The sequence below is a fragment of the Spermophilus citellus genome, assembly GCF_964194105.1.
Source record: "Spermophilus citellus genome assembly, chromosome: 4".
NCBI classification, from domain to species: domain Eukaryota; kingdom Metazoa; phylum Chordata; class Mammalia; order Rodentia; family Sciuridae; genus Spermophilus; species Spermophilus citellus.
Genome location: NC_138185.1, coordinates 183,639,701 through 183,653,952, shown reverse-complemented (window position 1 = coordinate 183,653,952; position 14,252 = coordinate 183,639,701). Strand labels below are relative to the sequence as shown.

The window sequence follows — 14,252 nt, the reverse complement described above, 5'->3', positions numbered from 1 at the left end:
AATAAAAAGAACATTTAACAAATTTACTAATTGTTTTTTGGCAACATTTTTAATGGTAATATTAGCCTTATTCTTGAATGAATATTTGAACTCCCTTTACATACCATTAATTTTTCTGTGATTCTAGATTATATTATCCCTGAGGATAGATACTGTGCCTGACCCATGTTTCTATCTTGTACAGTGTCTTACATATAAGATACACAAGATGTATTTGTTGAATGAATAAATGAAGGCCCTTAACCACCTTACTCCAAAAAAAAAAAAAAAAAAAAGTTACTTCTTTAAACCTATGACTCCCTGTTCTGACTATGCAGAAAGAAGTTTTGACATTCTACCCAGTTGTGCATTTAGGCTGGAAGAATGACATGACATGAGATTCTTATTCATTGTGATGACAAATGCTATTTATATTTAACCAGAATATAGTTAATCATGGATATGTGAGTTGATTTTCATAGAAAGCTTGTTTCTGAACAAAGGAAATGCACTTTGAATTCCGTCCCAAAGGTGAGTTATTTTAGGAAATTATGAACTGCCAACAATGACAAAGAAAAGCAAAAATATAAAAAACTTAAACAGATCTTAGGTAAAAATGCTGCAAAGGTGAGAAATCTAAAGCCTAGAATGAGTATGAGGAATTCTGTCAAAGAAAAGAGTAAATATTTCCAAGTGCAGATTCTAATCAACCCTGGAAGTTCTTGGCAAGACCTGTGGAGGTCTTGAGACCTGATAGTGTTTTTAGAAAAAGGAAGCAATCTGGGCCAGTGGGTAGGAGGAATACTACTGAGGGGAAGGAAGGGAGGCATGGTAAATATTTTTTTAAAGAAGTAAAGGAAAAGGTGTATGCTTAGCTATACTGCACCGAGGGTTTAAAAAGACCGAGTAGTAGAAGTAGGAAAATATCCCCCAAATAATAAAACTATTGCTAGAAAAATAGAGTTTATCCCCATCCTATTAAAGAATCCTCATGATTTTTCCTAAGCTGATACACAGTCTTCCACATACAAACTGTGGCATTGTTGATATTGCCTCCAAATGCCCACATGACTCATAACTTAGAGGTTTTCTTTTATCCTTTTTCTTTTTTTCTAGAGAATAGTAAACAAGTTATATATCTCAATCATTTTCTTTTCTGCCAAAGAAACAATTGTCTCCTGAGGGAGAACAGAGCCAACAATTTAAAATATCAGCTGAGGCTACAACCTTCAAACTTTTATTTCTTTATACATTTTAATCCATTGAAGTTATTCAAACTCATTAAAATTTGAGTCAATGTGTATAGAATACATGGGTCATGAAGGGTGTTAGGGATACAGAAGTAAACATGTAAACAGAAGAGTCTGCCCTCATGGACCTTCCAATCCACTGGAGCAGGATGAACAACACAAAATAAATAATATATCTGGCTACATGTGGTAAAATTATAGAAAGGAGGATAGGCATTGCTAGGGGTGGGAGTAAGTTGCAGTTTTAGGTTGTAGGTCAGGGAAGACCTTGATGACAAGATGACATTTCAGCAGACCCAAAGAAGGTGAGACACTGAGCTATTAGGCAAACAAGAGCAAATGCCCTTAAGAGTGTGCCCACAAGCCCTGTTGGAGCAGGTGATAATGGGTAGAGGACTGAGGAAAGATCAGTACATAGGGAATATGAGCAAAAACCTGATTGGAGGATGTGGAAGATAAGAGAGAAACTGGAATCAGCAAGTACAGACAATGCATAGTGGTTTTGCCACAATGGAGAATAGAGAAATGGGGAGAACAGATCAGTGTCAATTGATATTTAGGAATTATTTTTTCTTTTTTTAAACTATAGTAAAAGCTACAGTTTTGGGGTAGTGGGAAAGATAATGTGTTAATATGAATAATACAATAGAGGATAAAATTTGATTCAGGAGAAAAAGATGATTTTCATTGATGATCATTTTTGAGGGAGTCTGGTGCAAATGGAGCGATTAACTTTAGTAGAAAAATGGACAACTTCCACAGAAACAGAAGGGAAAGTAGAGGATCTGGACCTGGATGCAGGTAGCTGGGTGAATTTGATGGTAACCTATAAAGTTTAGTATGAGAGAGAGCAGGAAGCTCTGCAATGATATGAATTAAGAAAGAGTGAAATTAATTTTAATATTTCCAGGATATATAATAACACAAAAAGGATGGTAGAACATAGAGTGTAAGGAAATCAGTGATGTTTCTTAACTAAATTAGTACTTTTTAAGAACAAGTTTAAGGCATATGACTAAATATGTTTATGATAGTGATTGTATGTATAATCCTTGAAGATTATTAAATTGACTAAAATTTTTCTACCCCCAAAATGACTCCATGTACTATGGGCTATTTTGTTTATTAGTCAGACACACAAGATCAGAGGGAAGTTTATAGTTGAGTCATTATTCAGGCCCCAAAGAAGATCATTGAATTTAAGTCACCACATACCAAGCCAAATTTAAACAAAATATTTTAGAACTCTGTGTCTTGTATCCTGATTAAATTATTAATTTGTAGTCTAAATTCAAAGAGGGGTACCTCTTGTGACTTAGGCACTAGGTGCATACAAAATAAAGGGGGAAAACATGCTACTAATGATAAGTAGCAAAGCAATTGTATTAAACCTTCGATGAAAAGCCACGTGTCTAACTTTATTGGTTTGCCACAACAAAATACAATAGATAGGATGGTTAAATAAAAGAAATTTGTATCTCACAGTTCTGAAGGTTGAAAGTCCAAGATTAAGGTGTCTGTAAGTGTTATTTCTGGTAAGGCCTCTTTCCTTGGCTTGTAGATGACCATCTTCTCAAAGTATCACATGACCTCATATGTGTCTCCTCTTCTTATGAGGACACCAGTACAATTGGATTAGGGTCCTACCCAAGAGACCTCATTTAGCTTTAATTACCTCAAGATCCTATATTGAAATATAGACACATTGGGGCTTAGGGCTTCAATGTATGAATTTGGAGGTAAAGGGACATAATTCAGTATATATGTTAAAGGTTTACTGGAGGTATTAGTCATGGGAATCTTTCAGGTATTCCCTATGTTTGGAAGGCTGGATTTCCAGCCTCATGGGAACAGATAATTCCCTTCTCACTGTGCTGTTCTCAAAATACAAGTGACAGGAGCTATGTAAGCATATTTGTTCTAATTCATTGGATGACTATTTTGTCAAGACAGAAGAAGAGAGATGAGGGAAGATTAAGGCTATCACAGAAACATTGACAACTTTGGTGGCATTTCCTCAGTATCTAAATTCCCTAACCTGACTTTCTCCACAGTCTATCATTTTCTATTTTATTTTCTTCATTTAAATGCCCCAAAGCTCTGTTCTCTATTCTCTAAGCAGGTTATATCCCTTCTTGACTTTAGGCCCTTATAAAAAGGAGTTAGTCTGCCTATAAAGGTATCTGTCTGCACTTATAACCCAGGAACTTGGGAGACTAAGACAGGAGGATCATAAGTTCACGAGCAGCTTTGGCAATTTAGTGAGTCCCTGTCTCAAAATAAAAAATAAAAAGGGCTGGGAATGTAGCTCAGTGGTAGAGTGCTCCTGGGTTCAATCCCCAGGCGTGGGGATAAAGAAACTAACTGATTCTTCTTCTGACAAAGTCATACCCATTATCTCAGTTCTGGTACAAATACCACTTCTATCAAGCCTTTACTAACCACACTAACTTTTAGGAAATTAATTGGGAGGAGAGCAGAAGGGTAGGAGTGATCAAGAGAGGAGATACGTGTTTGTTAGAAGATAATTATACTGCAGGTGAGAGATAATAAAGGCTTGTACTAGGCTGGCAGCAGTGCAGATTGGAAAGACAGACTGGAGAGACATTTTAGAAGACGAATCAACAACTCATGGAGTAACTTGTGTTAATGAAGAGGAAGAGGCAAGAGGAAGAGTCAAGTTACGTTTCTGATCTGAGCAATAGATGATACCATTTAATTAAATGGAAAGTATGAAAAGATCTGGGGTGGGTAGTAAAGATGAGAATGAAGAGTTCTTTTTTGAACAGTAAATTCTAAAGTAATCCAAGTAGTGATGGCACATAATTGGTAGGACATTTTAATGTGGAGTTCAGAGGTCAAAATTAGAAGGCATTACTGTATCCATAGCAATAAAAGGAATAAAAGAGGATATAAAGGAAAGAGTTCCAGAATCAAGCTCCGACACAACCAGTAACATCAGTTGTGATACAAAAAGATCAATCAATGAACAACACCTAAAATGAAATTGGGGGTGGTGGAGAAGGAGAGATGTAGAACAATTGAGAATCTATTGTATTGGGTCAGGCAATGGGTAATGCAGGCCTAGAATAGGGTGATGTGAGATCTGATCCTTTTTCTCGTCTCATCATACTCTCTCTCTCCATGAAATTCTCACTTTATCTAATTTCATCTGCTGCCTCTAGGTTTGTATTTTGGTTCTAATATTTAAGCATACTTGCTGAACATCTTTCTCTGATTGTCCCACTCAATGCTTCAAAATAAAAGACACAAATCTAGCTCATCTACTCATCCTGTTCTTACTCCAGTGCAAGGCACCATAGGCCTCTCAGCAGCCTAGAAATGAGGTAGATGCACAGAGTCTTGTTCTATTTTTTATTTCTTTAATTATTAAGTTGCCAAATATTATTGATTATATGTCATTAATATTAAACAGATTGTTTCCATATGTAAAAATATAATTACTTTTTAAAGTATCCACTATTATCATAGATGATAATAAAATTCTTTTAATAGGGAAATTGTTGTTGTATTTTGAGAACTGTATTTTTTGAAATATTTCTTTTAAAATACATCTTTAGACTAAGATATGGTATGAGAAAAATTTAAAACAGTCTGCAGAGAGATTTAGGCTAGAAAAGCCATTCAACCTTAGCAAAAGGAACTACTGTGGTTCTATTTTTATCAGCACATTTAAGAATGAATCACTGAGAGCAGGAATAGAAATAGAGATAGATAGGAAAGACCTGGGCCATGTAATTCATCTCCTTGTTAGTGCACTGAAGTTTCTATACCAAATGCCTGTGAAATATTCTGCAATAAAAGTCTTAGATTACGACATTTCAGTCGTTTTTGTTAAGTAACTATCTTTGGAGTTGTTCTCAGCTTTGTTCTCTAAACTCCTTTTCATATATGCCTGTCATGTGAAAGGTGTTTTACTTTGTACACAAAAATGACCAAGGATCACAAAGGGATGACCACTGATTATTTTCCATAGTGACAATGAGTCTGCATTGTTTCCCTATTTTTGATCCTTTTAGTGACCTGTGGCACACATACGTGAGATCAAGCCATGGTCTAGCATGTTACTTAGGATAATTAAAAAATATCAGAAACATCTACATACCAAACATGCCTCTAATGGCACAGATGCATTATTGTAATAGAGTTTCCCGTGGAATACTTAGTATAGGATGATCTTATTGTGCCTACAGCTTTGCAGTGGAAGGGAGGGGACAACACTTGGGAAGAGTACTGTTTTTAAATTGTTTGTTATCTCTATTATTTGTCACATAAAAAACTTGTATGCTTTTTTTAAAAAAAAACTATATTGTTTTTCTAATTATTGACTCTTTATGTTGTTTTATCTTTAAAAATATATTCCTAGATCAGTAGGTGTAATTCTTCCAGGTCCCGTGGTATTTGCGAACCTCTTAGCTGGCACTCTTCTATATATGCCATTAACATTCTGCATACTCCTCTTCCACGTCATTAATAAAGTTGCAAAATAACACTGGATTTAGCATTTCCTTTGTCCTTTTCACTAGCCACACCTCCTATTCCCAACTGGATATACTCCATGTAACATTATACTTTGTTTATAGTGTTAAGACATAATTCTTAATCCAGATGTCTCTATTCTTATTCAAGCCAATTGGTCTAAGCAAGAAAAGTTCACATGAACCAATATACAAATTAGTTTTGAACTACTGTATGAAACTTTAACTGTGTAACTATAATATTTAACATTGTTTCTTTAAGTTCTTCCTCAGCAATGGAGAGCACTCATAATTAGCTGTTTGGGGAAAAAAAACAGAAATTCTAGAACAGTTTGAGACCTTACTTCTTACAAGATAACCATTTTTCTTCACAGAATTCTTATTCAGCCTTTTAAGCAGCCACCATTGTATAACATTTTTTCTCCTTAGTCTATTCTGTAAAACTATAGACCAGATAAAAGGTTTTGGTTGGCTCTGGAGACTAAGAAGAGGTCATGTCTTCCTTGACTTTTCTTACATTTTGTAGAATTCTGGTGACTATTCAACAGCTGACCCACAACTGTTTTTCTTAGGAGACTATTAATAAAAATAGAAGTCTTAAGGTTTATTAGAAATGTCAGTGGATGTGCTTGGATTTAGTAAATCACACTAAAAGAAAAATAAGAGTGCTTTGGTCCATGGTGTACATGAACTCAGTATTGTCCCTTCCTCTTTACCATGGACAAGTTTGCCCCTGAGGAGGCTTCATTCTCCATCTCATCTGGCATTCTAGGGAACCCTAAAGCCACAGGGATTATAACAGCTGCAATAAATAAAGCATCTATTTAATACATTTACATGCCAAATATTATTCAGCATTCTTTTGAATGCATTGGTTTGATAGAAAACAGCATAGTGAACTTACTACCTCTTCTTTACAGGAAGCCCAAGTAACTATGAAAGATTTAATAATCCAAACCTGCATGTAACCAAAATTACTATTCCTTTGAGTTAAAATTATTAAGACAATACAGAGAATCAAAAGGGAAAAAAAGTAATAAAGGAAGCCTATTTTCACCATTGGAGAGGTACTATAATTAATACTGGACTTTTAAAAATTATTCTCTTTCTCTTTTTTATTTCTATGGAAGAAAATTTATATATATATATATATATATATATATATATATATATATGTATATATATATGTATATATATATATATATATATATTGTGTGTGTGTGTGTGTGTGTGTGTGTGTGTAATCTCCCAGTGTCTGGGTTGGAGGGGGAAATTTAAAAAAAAAAAAATTATATATGAAAATGTGAACAAGATCATTATTAAAAAATTTTACAGATATTTTATGTAAAGTTTTATCATACAGTATTATGATCTCAGGGATATTTTGTGATATTTACTGAGTCTTCCAAGAGTTCATTTATTTGGGTCAAAATTTAAAGAAGAACTTACAAGATTCAGCTCTAATATATAATCCTGTAATATGCCCAGTTGATCCCATTAAATCCAACCCCAAAAGGAGCATATAATGATGTGAACAATTCCCATTTTTTGAGTTGTTACACCTCACTTGAAATGCATTCCTTCTGGATTAAAGCATCCATTCCTCTTTGTTTCTCTCTCCAGGCTGAGGTTCAGCTATGCTACCTGGAAGCACAAAGAGATGCTGTTGAGCAGATGTCCCTCAAGCTGTACAGCGAACAGTATACCAGCAGCAGCAAGAGAAAAGAAGAGTTTGCTGATATGTCAAAAGTTCATTCAGTAGGAAGCAATGGGTAGGGGACTGTTCTTTTTGTTGTTTTATTCTCACTAATCTACTTTTTCGTTGACCTTGCACTAGTAGGTGTTAGGCAGGCATTTCTTCCCTAGCTAACAGACAAGGGAAAGCTCAGTAGACCAGGCATTTATGTTCTTTTCCCTTCATGTCAGAATTGAAGGCTGTGGATTTTATCAGACTCTGTCATTTAACCCAGAACTTCTTAACTTTGTCATTATTTTGTAAAAAGCAATTTTATGAGTATTTTGAAAAAACATTGTGTGAATAGTATTGATCTCTCTTCTTTATAGTTTTTTTTTTCTTGTTGTATTTTCCCCCTTTTGAAGCTTCATGGTTTATGTTAAAGTCTATTTATGGAAACTTTAAACACCATAATTTTATTGGGAACTTGGTAGGACATAATTTTCCTCAATAACATAGTTAATAATTATTTAATGACTATGGAATAGCCACTTAGCCTCACAGAAAATTAACTGGAATTGTAGACTAGCATTTGAATTGTCTATGGTATGTGAAGGGACCCAACACCTTCATTGACCCATCAAGAATTTTATTCAGCCTGAGACATAAGGCTGTGTTATATAGTACTAACTACCCATGCAATTCAACAATTAAGTCATGTATTCAAACATTTCTAAGTTTCTTTCTTTTTTTTTTTTAGAGAGAGTGAGAGAGAGGGGGACAGAGAGAGAGAGAAATTTTTTTAATATTTATTTTTTCTTAGTTCTCAGCAGACACAACATCTTTGTTTGTATGTGGTGCTGAGGATCGAACCCGGGCTGCACGCACGCCAGGCGAGCGCGCTACCGCTTGAGCCACATCCCCAGCCCCTCTAAGTTTCTTTAAAGTTATAAAAACATTGTTATATACTGTGTATATGTATATTCTTATATTATCTTTTCTGGCTCAACTTTAATATTTAATGGGTGATTATTAAAGAGTGAAAGAGTAGTGATGAAATTTAATTATTTTAAAGTTTTAATGGCTTGATAAAATCATATTCATAAAAATGGAAATAGTAGCCAATTTCTCTTTTATACCTGAGCCAGAAACAAGGGGTAGAAAAGATTCTCTTAAGCCACTTTAGTCCCAGCAGCTTGGGAGGCTGAGGCAGGAGGATCTTAAGTTCAAACCCAGCCTCAGCAACTTAGTAACTTAGTGAAGCCTCAAGCAACTTAGGGAGACCATGTCTCAAAACAGAAACAAAAACAAACCACTGGCTAGAGATTTGACTCAGTGGTTTTTTGGTACCCTGGTACAAAAAAAAAGAACTACTTTAAATATTTGTATCATGACATAAAACTGTGGGATATGTTTTAGTCAGTTTTTTTCACTGCTGTGATCAAAAGACCTGACCAGAACAATTTTAAGGAGGAAAAGTTTATTTTGGGGCTCACAGTTTCAGTTTCAGTGAGGCAGAACATCATAGCAGATGAGTGAGTATGGTAAAGGGAAGCAGCTCACATTATGATCAGAGAGAGAGAGAGAGAGAGAGAGAGAGAGAGAGAGAGAGAGACTGACTCACTCTCCACTTGCCAGATACAAAATATATACCAAAGGCATGCCCCAATGTCCACTTCCTCCAGCCACACCCTACCCACCTTCAATTAATCCCCATCAGAAGATTAATTCACTGATGGGGTTAAGGCTATAATAATCCAATCATTTCACCTCTGAATGCTCATGCATTGTCTTACACATGAAGTTTTGGGGGACATATCACATCCAAACTATAACAGAATGTAACTCTAACCAGGCTGGGAAAAAAGAAGCCTTTTTATGCACTTCACTTCTGACTGGAGCTACAGTACTCATACGAAATTTGGGTTAAATTAAGTATACAGATTACAAATTTTGTCTTATAAAAACAGAATTTGATCCTATTAAATCATAATCATAAATTTGTTTATGAAATTCAGACAAATTTTTTAAATTTTCATATTTAATTACCTATGTAATTTAATTACCTATGTATTTAATTACCTATGTAATTACCTATGTAATTTGTTGTTTTATCAGTCTATTTTTTATAAGACATGTAATATATATAATTGATTCTTCTTATTTATTCAGTAGACACTTATTCACCAGAGAAAAACCATAGCAGCAGTAAGAAAGAAAAGGTTAAATCTTGGAGCATGAACAATAAACAATAAAATAGATCTTTATGTGCTTTAATTTCTCTAAATGCCTAAATAGTCTCTGGTGTACATGCAGGCATAAACTTTAGGTCACATTTTCATGTTTTTTAAAAGCCCCGGGGACTGAGCAGCACCACATGCTTCTGACCCCAGATTCCAAGTACCCAACCTGAGTACTTACTCTGGGCTCCATGAATCATAAATCTGCCCTGGGAATTGCTTAGTTAACAACAAGCATTGTTCTGTGAAGTGGGAGTAGGTGAACTTGCCTGATATCCTTTGTTTATGCTCCTTGGGGTGCTGAAGACTGTGCATTGTGCAGAAATTTAAGAGTGCACTGAAGAAAAGCCAGATACTTAATAATAAGGACAAAAACCATATACTCCTTTCTATTTTCTGTTTACTAAGAAAAGCATTGTTTGAGAAATGCATGTGGGTGAGGTTATCTGGGGTATCCTGCCCCTAAGACTCTGCTCCCACAGTCAAATCATTCATTCTGAAGCCTTAAGAATATAGCTTTGTAAAATTATCTGCTCCAATGATACATAAATTTCATTAACCCTTCCTTTTGTTACATAGAATGAGCATTGTTTCCAGTAAGTATTTGTGGGAATAATGTGGCTTTCCAGGATGTCCATTACATATACAGATATCAAATATACTGCAGAGAAAATGAATTTGGTAGTAAAATTCGTATATGCCTACATGCATGCTAAATTACATGTACTATAGTGTAATTGAAAAATATCTAATACTACTTCAAGGAAGACTCAGTTGCTACATAAAATAGTGATCTTAAATTTCTGCAAAAATGTTATAATCATAATATCATGTAGAAATGAATTTATAACTTCTCCAGCTTGATGAAAAGATGTGTATTAAGGTGACATATCAGCTTATATTCAGTTATGAATTGTATGATTAGCAGTCATGTATATGTGTGGCAGGACGATCTCCCTGAACACATGTAGAGCTGAATGACTTCTAATAATAGGCTATGTTTACCTGTGGAGACACTTAGCACTGGCTCCAGAATCAGGGAGTGGAACCATGGCTCCTGGAGGACCTGCAATGTGTGACTCTGGTGATTCTCAATAGTAATAGAAGCCAGTACTTTTCGATTTAATTGTTTTGTGTCTTTCATCCAATAAATATTCATTGAGGGCCTACTTGCACATAACAGAATGCTTTGAACATAATTTATTAAGAACAGTTATATTCTTTGTATTTTGTAGAGCATAACCATCTCTTTTTCAGACACCTGGTCCTATCAAGAAGTTGTCTGATTTCATTTTGTAATGAATTTCAAAGGTGTTATTTAATTCGTTTAAGTAGCCTCTTACTTGTTGTCAAGACTTAGTTTATATTAAAAAACCATGTCTTTTGTTCCATGTCAAAGTTAGAGGCCTATTGCATCTCGGCCTTTTGGCTAAGATCATGTGTAGCATCTTATTAGTTTAATAAGTTAGAGGCCTAAAAAGTAAAAAGTCTGGGTGCCTCACTTATCCAGGATAGAAGGCTTAAAGTGGAGCTAAGTCCTCAATTCAACTTTGTGTCAAGAATGCAAAAGCTATTCCAAAAAGTTGCACTTTGCCCTCTCTCTGAGGATTTCAATTATATCCTTGACAAACATTTTACTCTAAATTCTGTGTTGTGTATATTCCAACCTATGAAATTTGAGTTAGGGTATCTTCCAACTATAGAGAGATGAAAACATCTTAAGAAGATGTTTATGTTTTATGAAAACTACAAGGAATTTTGTACAAAACAATGCAAAGCAGGTATAAGTCAAGACAAAATGGCACACATATCCAGTTCCAACTACTTAGGAGGCTGAAGCAGGAGGATGACTTGAGCCCAGGAGTTCAAGGCTATTTGGTGCAACATAGTGAGACCCTGTCTCAAACAAACAAATTTAGTGGAGAATGAAATTGGCCAAACTCTATTTTTATATTATGTGCATATATGAATATGTAACCATGAATCTCACTATTATGTGCAATTATAATGCACCAATAAAAAGGAAAGGAAAAAAGCAAACAAAATAACCCCCCCAGAAGAAACAACATGAATGCATACATGAGTTTGGCAAACATTCGTAAGTTCCCTTTATATGCTAGGTTCTATATGAAAGTGCAAAGATTAATAAGGCAAAAAGAAATGGCTCCAAACTTTGAGAAGCTCAGTTTGGTAGGAGGAGAAAAATCTGTAAACAAAATAGAATAAAGATTTTAAGTGTTGAGTCTGTGTGAGTTAGGGCACAGGCTCTTTGAGGCAGAGCTCAATTCAGACTGTGTTGGGGGGGAGCAGGTCAGACCAGACAGCAGGGAGAGAAGGCTCTGGAAATGATCTAGAAGAACTATGTTAGAGGAAGAGCTTTTCAATTTAATCTGAAATAGGCTTATTGATCACCCACAAAGACAGACAAAGTTCCTGCCTTCATGGCATTTTCAGTCTACAAGAGAGTGTAACATTAAGTCAGTATTTACCTGTGCAGTAAGAAAGAAGGGGACGCAGGGGTGCTCCTGGGGCTTAGAACAAATGAGATGGACTCTGTGAGGCACAGCTGCATCCATTGTATTCCCTGCTACATTATTCCCTGCATCTGTGCCTGACACATGCTAGGTGCTCAGAATGTGCATGGGTTCATGAATGTATGCATGAATTAATAACTGAAACTGCTATGGGGCCAAGAAAGAGGGAGCAAAGGTCTGGAATCATTCAATTGCCTGCTGTGTCATAGGATTAGAAAGCAGGGTAGAAAGTTGGAGGAGGTGTGAAAAATAAGGCTTTGGAAGAAGATAAAGTCCAGATCCTGGAGTTAAATTTTGAGCTTATGATTCATAATGATGATCATCTGTGAAGGTTTTAAGCCAGGAAGAAAGGAAGGAGAGGGGAGAGAAGGAGGAGAGAGAGAGAGAGAGAGAGAGAGAGAGAGAGAGAGAGAGAGAGAGAGAGAGAGAGAGAAAGGAAGGCAGGCTGGAAAGAGTACAGAGAGAAAGAGGGAGAAAGATAAAGGGAGGAAGGGAGGAGGAAAAAGTGTGCCTTTCCACCCTACTGAAAATTCTAATTTAGTAGGTGGGAGTGGATGATAGTGATTATGTGTAATGTTCACCACTGGTTGAGAACCCGCTCTGGTAGTTTTCAAAGCATGATCTCTATACCAGAAGCATCAGCATCTACTAGGAATTCATTAGAAATCCTATTTCTGGGTTCCACTCCAGACCTACTGAATTGCAAAATCTGGACATAGAGACTAACAGTAGGTGATTCTGATGCTGAAATTTGAAAAACAGTGCTTGGAACATTGAGATTTTTAGTTTGGGGATTAATAGAGATGCTAGGAATGAAAAAGATACATAAGACTTAATCTCCACAGTCCTCATATCCTCAGTGTAGTGTCTCTCCCTCCCTACCTACCCCTACCTTTCTTTCTCTCTCTCTCTCTCTCTCTCTCTCTCTCTCTCTCTCTCTCTCTCTCACACACACACACACACACACACACACACACACACACACACAAACACACAGCCTTGTATAACAATGTACAAAATTCAATATATAGAGTGTTATAGGGGTACTGAGAAGGGGAGGACTATTTAATCCAGCCTGTCTCAAGTGGGTCATGGAGACAAGTGAGGAGGGAACAACGGAGCTGTCTTAAAAGATGCCTAGATTTTAACCATTAGAAGAGGGAGAGGTTTGGTCTTTTAATGTTATCCCATATTTCTTGGATGTTCTGTTCATGGTTTCTTAGCAGACTTGCTGAGCTGTCTATGTTCTTTTCAAGTTGAAAAATTTGGAGGGAAATGGATGGCATTAGAGCAGATTATGCTAAGCGAAGCTAGCCAATTCTTAAAAAACAAATGCCAAATGACTTCTTTGATATAAGGGGAGTAACCAAGGACAGGGTAGGGACGAAGAGCTTGAGAAGAAGATTAACATTAAACAGGGATGATAGGTGGGAGGGAAAGGGAGAGAGAAGGGAAATCGCATGGAATTGGAAGGTGAGCCTCAGGGTCATACACAATTACATATAAGAGGAAAGGAGGGGTAAGAGAAAAATAATACAAGTGAAGAAATGATTTACAGTAGAGGGGGTAGAGAGAGAAAAGGGGAGGGGAGGGGAGGGGAAGGGGGATAGTAGAGAATAGGATAAACAGCAGAATACATCAGTCACTAGAATGGCAATATGTAAATCAATGGAAGTGTAACTGATGTGATACAGCAAATCAGTATACGGGGTAAAAATGGGAGTTCATAACCCACTTGAATCAAATTGTGAAATATGATATATTAAGAACTTTGTAATGTTTTGAACGACCAACAATAAAAAAAAAAAAAGAAGAGGGAGCAGGAGGGTGAGGATTTCTGTCATGAGAGTAAATGCATAGCGCGTGTATGTCAAGAATCGCGATAATAATTTGATGTTGTTGACATAGAGGTATGGAGATAATGCCTAACTCTGCATCCTAAGATCAGGAGGGATCCCCCAAGGGGGAGAAATTCTATAAGATACCTCAGTCTCATCAGCCACATGCAAGGCTTTCTCTGGCAGTGGAGGAAGTCAGTCAATGTCTATAGGAATTTGGGAAGATATAGATGAGGT

General features: G+C 36.1%; 1 protein-coding gene across 3 annotated transcripts in view; it reads left to right on the top strand.

Moving 5' to 3' along the window:
* AKAP6 (A-kinase anchoring protein 6) overlaps positions 1 to 14,252 on the top strand; it is a 532,388-nt gene that overhangs the window by 378,816 nt on the left and 139,320 nt on the right. For all 3 annotated transcript variants that reach the window (XM_081290017.1, XM_081290018.1, XM_081290019.1), the window contains one exon: positions 7,352 to 7,500. In XM_081290017.1, the coding sequence (XP_081146143.1) occupies positions 7,352 to 7,500 (149 nt within the window). The remainder of the gene's footprint in view (positions 1 to 7,351; positions 7,501 to 14,252) is intronic.